General features: G+C 39.2%; 1 protein-coding gene across 1 annotated transcript in view; it reads right to left on the reverse strand.

The window, feature by feature from the left end:
* The window catches only part of LOC135225158 (kinetochore protein NDC80 homolog), a 137,259-nt gene that overhangs the window by 49,019 nt on the left and 73,552 nt on the right, over window positions 1-14,688 (reverse strand). The window contains exons 7-9 of the mRNA XM_064264392.1: window positions 12,845-12,970; window positions 2,335-2,481; window positions 1,909-2,160 (exon numbers count right to left, since the gene is read on the reverse strand). Of these exons, the coding sequence (XP_064120462.1) occupies window positions 1,909-2,160; window positions 2,335-2,481; window positions 12,845-12,970 (525 nt within the window). The remainder of the gene's footprint in view (window positions 1-1,908; window positions 2,161-2,334; window positions 2,482-12,844; window positions 12,971-14,688) is intronic.

Below are 14,688 nucleotides of genomic sequence, written 5' to 3' on the forward strand. Positions count from 1 at the left end.
TTGATGAGAGACAGTGAGCGTTAGACACATCACTCAAGGCCTTTGTCGCAACCTGGGAATGTACAGGTTCGACTGAGGGGGCTTTTGTTCACTTATCCATTAAGAATCCATTAAGAATTTTACTGATTCACCCAATTGGGTCACAGTGCTTACCATCAACCCGAATTTTTTACTAATCCAAAGCAGTCAGACTTTGACGATTGTGATTCAGGTGAAGGAGACGCAGGAGGACTCAAGATACATGAATTACCTGAAATTCGAGAGGTAACAACCAACACTTCTAATCTCACCTCTTTAGATCTCCTCTGCAAGAAGCATAAATAGTATGCACATCACAAGAAGCTTTGGTTAATCCAATATTGTCGCCTTTGCTGCAATACCTAAAACCAGTTGAACTCGAATTTGACATAATGAGTTAAACAAATAAGCAATTTTTTCAAGTAAAGCCAAACAAAAGCCAACAAACTGATTACGGAACTGCTGAACTAACTACTGATCTGCAATTCTCGATGAGAAAAAAGCAGGCTGTAACACTAATTACCCAAAAATTAGACAATTAATAAAAAATTTAATTAAACCACGAAAAAGCAGCCACAAGGCTAAATACTTCACTGCAGTGAAGTAAGATCAAATTCAATGGAAAAACAATATGCTCTCTTACATGTTAGTTCTAGGACAGCAGAAACAAAATTGAGGTATTTTCATGTAGCTGTTCCTCTTCCCCCCCAGTGAGTGGGGGGAGCCTATCCACCTACTGGACACTGAAGGAAGTTTCAACAGCGAATTTGGAAATTCAGGCTGTATTTGAAGTAGAAACTACAGCTATATAATTACTGGTTAAGTTACACTAATAAAATTAAAAATTAGCCCAATACATTACCCTTAAAAAAGAAATAAATGGTTGGTAAAAATATAGGTGTGTGTGAAGTTTACATACGTTACTGGACATATTTGACAGCTCTGGACTTGAGCTTCTGGTGGAGTTAAAAAGAATGATGAGGGAAAAAATTCTTTATGTGCATCATTTTGTCATTACAGTTATATTATTATTGTTATTAGAATACATTAACAAACATATAGTAGATGTACCATAAAAATTCTCTCATCTCAGTAAGAGAGAGAGATAGAGATGAGTTGTTCCTACTTAAAAGTGAAATGGAATGGTTATTTCTTTAAAATACTATCACATACAAATTTTGTAATTACAGTTATATTATTATTATTTGAAAATATTAGTAAAATTCTCATCTCAGTGAGAGAGAGAGAGAGAGAGAGAGAGAGAGAGAGAGAGAGAGAGAGAGAGAGAGAGAGAGAGAGAGAGAGAGAATTATTATTATTTAATGTTATTCAATTTACATATAAAAGCTTTAAAACTTATAAATTACATAAAAAATTAAACAAACCCTTTTACAGGGTTTCCCCTGGATTAAAAAATGTTGTAATTGCGTCTGAGTGTCTGTGAAATACTCTCGTATGATAATTAGTTAGGTTCCGATGAAAAGTTCGTGCTATTGTGAATTTGTGCAACTCGAATCTCGTAAGATTGAGGTATTACTGTAGAACCTATTAAACACCTGATGCAAGACAAATTAAAACAACTATGGCAACAATTATATAATGGACATTCAACAAAATTTCAGTACACCAGAGTTCAGGAAATGATGGATACTGCCACAATGAACAGTTAGTAGAACCATTTCACTAATAAAGAAACTTGACAAATAAGAACTTATCAAAATGGTTTCCACTTTTCTAATGATTCTAGTCAAAATCTTCCATTTCAACATTTACTAATTCCCACAAATATTAAAATGTATCATTAGTTTTTTTTTTAAATTGCACAACAAATGTTTCACATAGCTCAAGCACAAAAACCCCTAAATTATTTTAAAAATTAAAAATACTTACCACTGCCAGCTCCTCGTCTTTTCTCAATTTGTTACTCTGTGAATCATAGCTTGCATGCTTTGTGTTCTTTTTAGACTCATAGAGGCCGCTAATTAATTGTTTTCTCCAATACTGCATATTATCTGCAATGTTACTACAGTCAATTTCAAATGCTTCACCAAGTTCAAGCTCAGTAACTAAGGAGTTGTGACTCGATACTTTATCAGAAAGTTCTTTCTGAGACTTTCCCAATGACATCTGTAAATTCCAAATCTGCAAGACAAAATTAAATGACGAATTACCAATGAGCTACAGTAATAACAAAAAATAGACCTTCACTTATTAACCAACAATTCTTAAGAATGTATTACATCTGCATGTTGTATCTTTTGCAGTTACAAATAAACATAAATCACAGACCAAGTGCAGGACTATAAATTGACTTACCTGAGAATCCATCTCGTTACCTTGGGCTTGTAACTGGGTTATAAGTACAGCAACATCTTTTGCATGATTTTTGAATCTCGCTAGCTCACCAGCACTCAGCGCCTGTTTTGCTTTGATGGCCTCAAGTCTAAGTTGGTCTTCATTCAGCTGTTGAAGATGAAATTGATACTTAACAAAAGGCAAGTTCATAAATTAAGGCATCTTTCGGGGGTTTCCCTGACATTCAAAATACAGTGTTGTAAAATCATACAATTACCATATTAACAATGTAATGTGAAGAAAGGAATGAGATTTTTCTTTATCATGCAGCACAGTTATTCTCTCAGAATTAAACAAAGTGGAAGCTACAAAACTTACTAAAGCTGAACCATACCTATGAGTATCAATACTCGTCAGTTCATCCAGACCACTGAGTCATCATTCTAGACTTTTCTAAGGCTAGAGCACAAGACTTGTTCTTCATAAACGTACAACAACTTTTTACAGGTCTAATAACTGGATAAACTAAAGTGTTTTACAAATTCTGACAAAATGATATTGTTATGATACAATAAAGTTTTATACATACTTACCTGGCAGATATATACATAGCTATTGACTCCGTCGCGCCGACAGAATTTCGAATTTCGCGCACACGCTACAGGTAGGTCAGGTGATCCACCGCGCTGCCGCTGGGTGGCAGGAATAGGAATCATTCCCGTTTTCCATCAGATTTTTTCTACACCATCTGTCTCCTGAGGGGAGGCTGGGTGGGGCATTTAATTGTATATATCTGCCAGGTGATTATGTATAAAACTTTATTGTATCATAACAATATCATTTTTATACATTCAACTTACCTGTCAGATATATACATAGCTGATTCACACCATTGGAGGAGGGTAAAGACAGCTAATAACTGATTTAAATAGAAATCACAACAATCGTTGTAGGTAATAATTAAATAAAACCTTGGTTCCTACCTGTTTAGACTGAAGACTTCATGGTTAATGCCCAGGAGTCTGCTTAGTCTCAAGAGCCTCAGCAATATTGATCTATTGCTAAGAGTTCTTGTAGGTCTGCCAAAGGGGTCTTATCCACTTACTTGGCTGATCCTATAAGGGCTATGTCAGAGGGTTTCAATCCACTTATATGACAAGAACCTTTTTTCTAAGGAGCACAATCCCGATCCCGATCACCTTAACCTAACAAAATGTTATTTCTAAGATTGCAAGGAGTCATCCCCGAACTCCTTGCAAACAACCAAAAACTCAATCACAAATACTTTACACAATTTTCTATGAAAAATAAATAAAAATAAATAAAAATAAACAAAAATAATTTTATTTTGTACTACCTAGCTTCTAAGACCTATTCACATTCTCTTACTGTCAAAAGCACTAAAGGCCGCCTGTGCGACATCAAGTACTCCTGTCAGCAGAAAATCTTGATACTGTCTCAAAAAGTGAGGTTCATGTACGAATTTAGACAAAGTCTTTAGTACCACTCCTTTTAAAAGGCACATTTCTAGCTCCTTACTGGCAAGGGCCACGGCCGCCTGTGCGACACCAAGCACTCTTACCAGCAGTAACCCACAAACCTGCCTCAAAAGTGGAGATTTACGTAATCAAAGACAGTTTCTATCCAAGCCTATCCTATAAGATAAACTCACAGTTCCTTACCTAAACAAGGCCATGGCCGCCTGTGCAACATCTAACCGTCAGGTAAGAAATTTAGAGCCCATCCCAAAGGTATGGTTTGGAAATATTAGACTTTTATTAAAAGTTAAGGATCGGTATGTGTCCTCAGTCCCAGCAATGTATCCGCAGACACAAAAGGACCTAGAGAGAAGCCTTGTCATAGGTAATTTTTATAAATCTCTAAGATAGTGGGATGCGAATGCCGAGTTGCATCTCCAATAGGTCGCATTAATAATATCCTTCATGGACATATTCTTTTGGAAAGATAATGATGTTGCCACGGCTCTTACCTCATGAGCCTTAACTCGTAATATTTTAAAGGACTCCTCTGCACATTCGCTATGAGCCTCCTTAATCACACTTCTAATAAAATATGCTAGCGCATTCTTGGACATTGGCCTTTTCGTGTCCCGAACTGCGCACCATAAACTTTGTTTACATGCCCGCAGCTCTTCTTTCTTTTTAAGATAGAACCTAAGAGCTCTAACTGGGCATAAAGTTCTTTCAATCTCATCTCCTACTAATGTTGAAAGACTTTTTACTTCAAAACTCCTTGGCCATGGTTTTCGAAGGGTTTTCATTTTTTTGCCAAAAATAGAGGTTTTGGGAAAGAACAGATGGCTGCGTCTTTCTTAAAACCCACCCGGGAATCTAGGGCATGGATTTTTCACTTTTATTCTCTTAGCCGTAGCTAAGGACTTATGAAATAAAATACACTTTTCTCGTCCAGCTCTCTGAACGAGGCACGGTCGGGAGGTTCAAATTTTTCTGATGTAAGGAATTTGAGTACAACATCCAGATTCCAGCTTGGAGTAATTGCGGATATAGATTTCGAAGTTTCAAACGATCTTATTAGATCGTGCAAATCTTTATCCTCTGCCAAGTTCAAACCTCTATTTCTAAATACCGCTGAGAGCATACTTCGGTATCCCCTTATGGTAGACACGGAAAGATTGGATTCTTCTCTCAGGAATAACAGAAAATCTGCTATATTGGTCACAGAGGTATCGGAGGAGGACAGTTTATTCTTCCTACACCATCTTCTGAACACATCCCACTTCGATTGGTAGACCCGAATAGTTGACGATCTTCGGGCTCTAGCAATTGCTTTTGAAGCCTTGCTTGAAAAGCCTCTCGCTCTGACCAATCTTTCGATAGTCGAAAGGCAGTCAGAGCGAGAGCGGGGAGGTTTTGATGGAACCTCTCGAAGTGGGGTTGTCTGAGAAGATCTATCCTGTTTGGAAGAGATCTTGGGTAGTCTACTGTCCATTCCTGTACCTCTGTGAACCAATCTTGGGATGGCCAAAACGGGGCAATGAGAGTTAGTCTCGTCCCTGTTGATGCTATGAACTTCTTCATTACTATTCCTAGCAACTTGAATGGAGGGAAAGCGTAAACGTCGAGTCCCGACCACTCCAGTAGCATGGCATCCACCGCTATCGCTCTCGGGTCTTCTACTAAGGAGCAGAAGTTCTCTATCCTTTTTGAAAGGAACGTCGCAAATAAATCTATCTGCGGTCTTCCCCACAGGTTCCAAAGACTTTGGCAGACTTGTTCGTGCAGAGTCCACTCCGTGGGGAGAACTTGGTTTGTCCTGCTGAGCCTGTCTGCTCTGACATTCCTTTCCCCTTTTACAAATCTGGTCAGGAGGGTGATATTCCTCTCCTCCGTCCATGTCAACAGATCCTTCGTTATCTCGAATAGGGAAAACGAGTGCGTACCCCCTTGCTTTTTTATATAAGCCAACGCTGTGGTGTTGTCTGCGTTGACTTGAATCACTTGATTTTTTACTTCTGACTCGAAGAATTTTAATGCCAGAAACACTGCATATAGTTCTTTGGCATTTATATGCCAGTCCTTTTGATCTTTCTTCCATTTGCCAGAGACTTCTCTTGCCCCTAGAGTCGCTCCCCATCCCGTCTCTGAAGCGTCCGAGAACAAGATTTGGTTTGGGTTCCGAACCTCTAGGAACACTCCCTCGTTCTTTTTGAGTGGGAGCAGCCACCACTTTAGGTGTTTCTTCGCCTCTATTGTTACCGGAAAAGTGTCCGACAGATGGCCCTTCTTCCAAGTCCATGATTTCTTTAGGAAGAATTGCAGAGGCCGCAGATGAAGTCTTCCTAGTGACACAAATTGCTCCAGGGAAGAAAGAGTCCCTAGAAGGCTCAGCCACTCCCTGGCTGAACTCCTGTCCTTCTTTAGAAAGGATGTCACTTTCTGAATCCCTCGAAGAATCCTTTCTTGGGACGGGAAAACCTGAAAATCCCGAGAATTCATCTGAATCCCCAAATAGACTAAGTCCTGACTGGGGATCATCTGCGATTTCTCGAGATTCACGAGAAGTCCTAACGATTTTGTCAATTCGAGTGTCTTCTTCAGATCCTCCAAACATTGTTCCTGGGATTTTGCTCTTATCAGCCAATCGTCTAGGTAAAGAGAGACGCTTATGCCTTCCAGGTGCAGCCATCTGGCTACGTTCCGCATCAAGTACGTAAATACCTGTGGAGCCATGGAGAGGCCGAAGCACAAGGCCCTGAACTGGTAGACCTTACCTTGTATCACAAACCTGAGATACTTCTTTGATGACGGGTGAATAGGAACGTGAAAATAGGCATCCTGCAGGTCTAGAGAGACCATCCAGTCTCCTCTTCGCAGGGCTGAGAGTACCGAGGCAGAAGTCTCCATCGAGAACTTTTTCTTTTCCACATACTTGTTCAGGATGCTCACGTCCAAGACTGGCCTCCATCCTCCGGATGCCTTTGGTACTAAAAATAGGCGGTTGTAAAACCCCAGAGAGGAAGGATCCTGAACCTCTTCTATTGCCTCTTTGTCCTTCATTCCTATCACCATCTGAAGAAGTGTCTCTCTCAGAACAGGGTCCTTGTACTTCGCCGACAGTTCCTTTGGGGAATTTGACAAAGGTGGTTTGTCTTGAAATGGTATAATGTAACCTTTCCCCAAGACTGCTAGCGTCCAAGGATCGGCTTTCCTTATCGCCCAAGCCCCTACAAAGTTTAGGAGTCTGGCCCCTTCAGATGTTTGGAGGACTTCGCTGCTATTTTGATCTCTTGAAAGACCGAAAGGAGGACCTTCCTCGCTTTTCTGCTGTCTTCCTTTTTGTTGGAGGACGAGAGGTGGAACCTCTCCGAAAGGGCACTACCGGAGTACGAGTAGTCTTTGTCGCCACTGGTACTGCTGGTCTCGTTTTCTTGGAGGATTGCACTAATAGATCTTGGGTTGCCTTTTCAGCAAGCGACTTTGAAATCTCCTTCACCAAGTGTGAAGGAAAAAGGTGATCCGAGAGAGGAGCGTACAAAAGGGCTGACCTTTGTGAAGGAGATACCGCTTTGGTTAGAAATGAACCAAATAATGATCTCTTCTTCACTACTCCTGATCCAAATAGAGATGACAATTCTCCCGAACCATCTTGAACTGCCTTATCCATGCAGGATAAGATGCAATGTAATACTTCAGGCTCCAAAACGTCTGGTTCATTTGCCTTCTTGGCCAGCACTCCAAGGGACCAATCCAAGAAGTTAAATACTTCTAGTACATGGAAAAGTCCCTTAAGGTGCTGATCCAATTCTGACATGCTTAAATATGCTTTAGCTGAGTTCAAAGCATGTCTCCTTGATGCTTCAACCAAGCTCGAAAAATCCGCCTCTGCGGAAGATGGAAGCATAAGCCCCATCGCTTCCTCTGTCCTATACCATATTCCTCTCCTACCTCCTAGCTTACATGGAGGAGAGCAAAAAACTGTCTTTTGAGCTTCCTTCTTCACCTTCATCCAATTATTCAATGATTGAATAGCTTTTTTCATTGATATGGCTGGCTTCATTTTCAAATACGAAGAAGATTTAGGAATCTTCGTACTCGAGAACAGAGATCTTGGAGAAGGAGGAGCTGCAGGGCTTAGTCTCTCCAAATTCTTGAAGGAGAAGAGAGGCTAACACTTTATAATTAGATACCCCCTCATTGTTCGGGGTTTCTTCCTCCGACACTTCATCCTACTCCATCATAGAAGGGGAGCGAGCTCTCTTATGAGAATCTTTGTCTGTAGATCTATTCCCTTTAGGAGAAATACTCCTAGAAGGAGAAAGACTAACAGATCTAGCAGCTCTCCCTTTCCTTTCCACTAAATCATTCTGAGACATTGAAGTCGAAACTGTAACCTTCAATGTACTAGGTTGCTTCCTTGAATTAGGGCTTCTATTTGTAGGAGACTCGCTATCTGAAGACATTACATGCCTAAATAAGGATCTTCTGTTACTCCTTGCAACTTCTCGCTCTTCCAGCTCTTCCCGTTCAGCTGGCACCTTGCGCCTGGCTGGCGCTTCGCACTTGGTTGATTCCTCTCGCGCGGCTGGCGCCTTGTGCTCGGCTAGCGCTTCGCGCCTGGCTGGCGCTTCGCGTCTGGCTGGCGCTTCGCGCCTGGATGTCGCTTCGCGCTTGGCTGGCGCTTCTCGGCAGTCTGGCGCTTCGCGGCTGGCTGTCTTATCACACTTGGTCGAATCCTCGCGCGCGGCTGGCGCATCTCGTCTGGCTAGCGTCTCGCGCTTGGCTGGCGCTCCAGTCGTTTCCTTAGAGAAACTTCTCTTAATAGTTAAAGGTTGTTCTGAAGAGTAGTCCTTATCTGAATCTTCATGTCCCGATGTCGGATAGCGCCTGGTTAGCGCCTCGCGCCTGGCTGGCGCCTCACGCTTAGCTGCTAGCTCTTTGCGGTTGACTGGCACTCCACGCCTGGCTGGCGCCTCGCGCCCCGAATGCGCGGGTCTGTGAAAAATAGACCCCTCATCCGAAGAAGAATCTTCTTTTCTGGGAGGTTGATAGTAAGGATTTTTTGACCTCTTAACCGGAAGATTAATATCCTTTCTTCTTGGAGGATCTCTGGAAAGAACTCCGACTAGAGAAGCAATAGACTCTTGCATATCCTTCAATATTTTAGTCGTTTCTTCTCTTTGATCAAAACGAGAGGAAGGAGAGCATTCTTTCTCCATTCTCCACGACTTTGCGGGAGAAGGCAAAACTTTTGCTTTCTTGATTTCCGTCGGGAATTCTCCGAAAAACGTTCCGGACTCGAGTTTATCCCCGATTCTTCCCAGATCCTCTTCAGGGGACGAGAACGATCCGCTGATCTCCATCCTCTTTTAGGTGAGGAATTCTCAGATGACGAAAAACATTCACGTAGAACGCTTTTTCTAATGCGTTCTCTGGCAGTCTGTGGTGTCACAGATTCTGCCAAAGAGACGTCTGACTGGTGGGGATTCTCCACAATCTCCGTAAGGCTTTTGACATTCCTTCTCCTCTGGGCTTGGGAGCTTGAAAGAGGTCTAGGCCCTGGGAGCGTTGTGAAGCCAATCAGACGCCTCCTCCACTTCACTGGGGAAATTCACATCACTTTCCACAGCACTAACACTTTGTTTACCTTCTATAGCAGCCATTTTACGCTCCATTTTCATAAGCGCTGCTTTAAGGCTTGCGATCTCCGAAGCAGAGCCTGTAGGATCTGCATTAGAAGGTCCTGAAATATTAGAAGGAGCGTTCATAATGTTAGAGGAGGGTACAATATTATTCACCAAACCACTTGAAGATAGAGCTAGGCTTGGTTTTGGAAGATGACTTCCTTAACCGGTCTTTCTCTAATTTCTTTAAATAAGAAGTTAGAGACTTCCACCCTTCAGCACTCAAACTCTCACATTCATGACAAGTGTTATCTATAGAGCATTCATACTTCCTGCATATTTTACATACAGTGTGAGGATCAACCGAAGCTTTCAGCATTCTCACCTTGCACCCTTCATTCACACACATTCTCACCACACTTCCAGAATCAGACATCATGATGAAAATTCCAAGCCAAAATCCAAATAACGGTCCAGAAATAGCGTATGCCAGTACAACGATCCAAATACGTCACCAAAGGGTCCAAAACGAAGATCAATTGTAATTCAAAAACGAAATCCAGCCGGAGATACCAACAACGATGTTGCCAGTATGGCCGACAGAAAAAATCTGATGGAAAACGGGAATGATTCCTATTCCTGCCACCCAGCGGCAGCGCGGTGGATCACCTGACCTACCTGTAGCGTGTGCGCGAAATTCGAAATTCTGTCGGCGCGACGGAGTCAATAGCTATGTATATATCTGACAGGTAAGTTGAATGTATAAAACTATCTTTTACGTTTTGTTTCCCATACTTGATAAACATTGTGGATTGAAAACTGGACAATAATAAAAAAGTTTGATTAAGAAAGGTTTGATTACAAGTGTTTGTCTGCATTCTCAGCATTAGAGAATAGGGTCACACTGATTACTCATCACATATACATGGGGCAAGTGAGTGTGACCACTTCAAAGACCGGATAATGTTAATTCAATGTGGAATTACTTTAGAACAGTTTAATTCTTAAATTTGTTGTTGTTAGATTCATTATTCAGCAATAGAACACTAACAGGAGCTGGTATATTTGATCTAATCATGGTAATGGAAACTTTATTGCTTTCAGTTCCTTTAATGCCCCTATGGGCAGGGACCCATCACTTTTTTGAACCAAGGGATTTTAAGAAAATAATTCTGAAGGGGTTCTCATGTACTTCTATTTACTAAAAATTACAAACTTCCGCTGTGCCACTTCCCATTAATCTTAACAGCCACCTATATTGCAGACAATTCTGCTGTGAAAATAGACATCTTAAGGGTTAGGAGAACTGTCCTGTCTCATTACTTGCATGATATTAAAGCATTTCCAAAACAAAATGAAGATTTGTATCTACCTATCTGTACAAAATATGTAATGTGAACCTTTACAATTTTATATTCTATGGTGTGTTGATTATGATGTTCTGGGCTATAAGCATAATTTTTGGATAGACAGTACAAGTGTGTACAGACATACTTTACGCACAATCTGGGGGGGGGGGGGGGGGGAGTTTCAAATGGTAGTCTTGTTTACATTTATTCACTGAAAAAATTGTTAGCTCTAATTAAAAATGTAGTGGATTATCACAGTATATATAAAAAAGCCTTTTTAACTGCATAAATTATTATAGTATATAAAATGCCTTTTTAGCTGCAAAGTTTTTTGGTTGCCAAGTAACTCGCCTGAATCAAGTCACAGCAAAAAAAGAGAAGAAATTTGTCACTTCCAACTCGTAAGGATTTATTTGAGGACTTCAATACTCCAGTGTAGATTCAGAGTTCATTGTAAATTTTGATTCTGAGCTGTACACCTAGCTTCTAGTCTCTTTAGACTTTATAATCTCTTTATATTGCCTTTATAATGTCTTTATGTAGTAACATCAAGGTTGATCTTCCAGCTACCCAGGTTGTAAGTGATAGCTTTTTTATATAAACAATATTCTTTCCTGTTCAAGTGCATACCAAAGATTAATTAATCGTTATAACCTTAATGTCTGGCTGATAGGCATCACTGTTTCTCATTTTTCATTCCATGCCACAACTCTTTTTCCATCTGATACCTTTATAAAACATGACTGCTTGCCTTCTATGAAGAAAACTGAAAGCATATTAAAAGAGCACATGTATATATTTACTGTTGTAATGGGTATGTTAAGAATACACTGGGTAAGAATACAATTAAGAGGTATTATTAAAAAAATTTCTAATACTGCTTGGCAGTTAATATTTGATACTGTCTATGGCAAAGGGAAACAATGTTTCACTCCTAATACTTCCCCAACTTGTAAGTTCAATCTAGAGCTCTCTGCCAACCTTAGAGGTTCTACTCATGTGATGTTACGTATAAATCTCGTGTTTATTTGTTGCGGTGCTTGTCAAGGCAGTAGGAAGGGATATGGGGTTAGTCAACCTCATCTTTTTCATGTACATGAATATGGCACACATTGAGAAATTTTTTTGTTAGTACCTGCCTTTATGTTTCATGTCCTTTTTGAGTTTAATATTCAGGGATTATGTCTGCCATTGCTAATTTTTTATACTCAATAGAAGTGCCCAGGGTTCTGGCTGATGCAGTCATTGTTCCACTGCTCAACATTAGGATAGAAATTGGGCATCATGCATCTTGGTCTATTCATCTCCCACCTTCAAAATTCTAATTCAGGATATTGCAGAGAACAGAATGTTTTTTTTTTTTACAATAACACATTTTCCACAAACCCACTAATCAGAAATTCTTGGGAACCTTCTCCTTTGAGATGGAGGTTAGCATGGAAGAATGACATATCGCCTTCTAGGCCAGTGGCACAGTGGGATCTTTCTTTTCTCAAGATCTATCATGTTAGTGTCAATGGAAGCCATTTCCCCACAGTAAAGCTATTATTAAAAGGCTTCAGATGTTAGGTTTTCAAAATACATATGCTTTATACATACTGTTTACAGCAACTCAAAATACACAGTGTACATCTTGTTTACAGTGACTAAAAAAATACAACCAAGTTGTTTCAGCTTACTGATATAAAGGTTTGATCATCATCCTATTATATATTTAAATGTTGCCTTTTTCATGCTAGAGAGTACTTTTCCAAAGCACTTCTAACCCCAAGTATCTAAACAATATGGATGAATATGTACATATGTTATTTTCTATACTAAAAGGAAATATGATACAAAATACAATGATGAAACAGCCTATGGCTTTTATACCCTAGTGACCACTGGTATGTTATTTACAGTAATTAATATTTTGCAGTTCTTCTGATCCCTTTGGGGGCAGGGGCAAATAATGTAAGAAGTTAGTAAAATCTCAAGAAGATACAATTTCAATACAGTACATAGTACAAAGCAGTAAATTCCAATATTGTCATGCTTTCCAGAAACTAAATTCAAAGAATTAGGGGATCTGATGACTTACCTGTGATGCTTCTGCTTTAAATTCTGCATGTGTGCACTCCAGCTGAGCTTTTTCAGTTTCCTTGGCTGTTACGTGAACTTGAATTTCTTTAATGTGACATTCCATTTTCTCCTTGTCAATCAAAAGCTAAAAAAATCCAACTCATAAGTTATTGTGCAGGGCAAAAATTTGTATGTAGTGCATCAACAACAACACTCTACAGACAATTTCCAACATATATTACAGTGATAAAGTTACCTAATGAGCTTAGCAGATATCTCATATGCATGTATTTGTTGGCGTACAACTGCCTTAAGCAGTTGTAGAAAATTGATGTGTGCTCAAGTGTATGTGTAGTGTGAAAGTGGTACGTATGTGTATTTCCCTTAGAAATTCTTTATTTTCCTATGAAAATAAGAATTTCAGTTTTGTTTATATTTCAAGTTGTACGTATATATATTTGCATTGTTTTTCTAATTTTGGCAACCATGAGTTGTAAAGGGGTCAAAATTGCATTATTTTTTTTTATTTAGAAGTTATAAAATGGATTAGAATTAAGCAATTTAGAGTGAATAGCATTACATATTTTCATTTGAAACCATCTGCCTTTGCTTTATTTGTCATTTGGCCCCAACATCATCAATATTAGGAAAATTTTTTTGTTCTTTTGGGAGACAGATGAGTTATGCACAGGGGTTGCAGCTAGGGGGTGAAGGACACCACAAAGAACATAATGAACTGATGGCACTAACCCCCTATGTGGCTTGAGGTATAAAAATATGTAACCAAAGGCTTCTGCTACTAATGCCATGTGTGTTGGGCTTTCAGTGAAAATTAATTGCACCACTAAAGCTGAGCATATGATGAAGAGACTGGATATATTGAAGACTCATACAGGTAGGAAATGAGAGCCATACATGCACCATTTAAATCACAAACAGAGGCCAAGGAAGTGAACAACCAGGACTCTAGTATTTTGAATCATTGAGATTTATTGATGGCATAGATGTCATTCAGGAGTATGAGTACTTGGACTTTTGATATTTCAAGTTGCAATGCAATATTACCTTGAAGGGAAATTTACGGTTTCTTTTTTTTTTATTAACCTATTTCTTCTTTGATTTCCTTCCACTCTAAATTAACTGTTTACTTTATTTTTCATTAACTTATTTCTTCTCTGATTTCCTTCCCGACCACTTGAATTTTCTTTACATATGAACATATTCTGTGGGAAGCTTGCAATTCAAACAAATGGCCTCTATAGGTTTGTTATGTATGAATGTGACATTATCTTTGAACAATAATAATATAACAATAATATTAGTAAACATATAAACACAAATCAACTTAAAAACATAAATCTCCAATAGAACATTAAATTTACTTATGGTAAAAGGAAACTTAACCCTTAAACGCCGAGCTGGTATTTCCAAAAGTGTCTCCCGTATGCCGGCGGCGTTCCCGAGTGAGCGCCGAAGCGGGAAAAAAGTTTTTTAAAAAAATCACAGCACGCTTAATTTTCAAGATTAAGAGTTCATTTTTGGCTCCTTTTTTGTCACTGCCTGAAGTTTATTATGCAACCATCAGACATGAAAAAAATATCATTATCATATAGTATAAATATTGGAATACAAGACAGCGTGAAAAAAAATTTCATATATAATTGTATACAAATTGCGCTGTGAGCAAAATGGTTAAAGCTAATGAGTTAATTATTTTTTCGTTGTATTGTACACAAAATTGCGATGATTTTGGAATATAACAAATTGTAAAACAATCAAAGCAACACAGAAAATATTATCACAATACCATGCATGAATTCGTAACGTGAGGATGTAAAAAAAAAAGTTTTAAAAAATTCACCA

Source organism: Macrobrachium nipponense, chromosome 13, assembly GCF_015104395.2.
Source record: "Macrobrachium nipponense isolate FS-2020 chromosome 13, ASM1510439v2, whole genome shotgun sequence".
NCBI lineage: Eukaryota > Metazoa > Arthropoda > Malacostraca > Decapoda > Palaemonidae > Macrobrachium > Macrobrachium nipponense.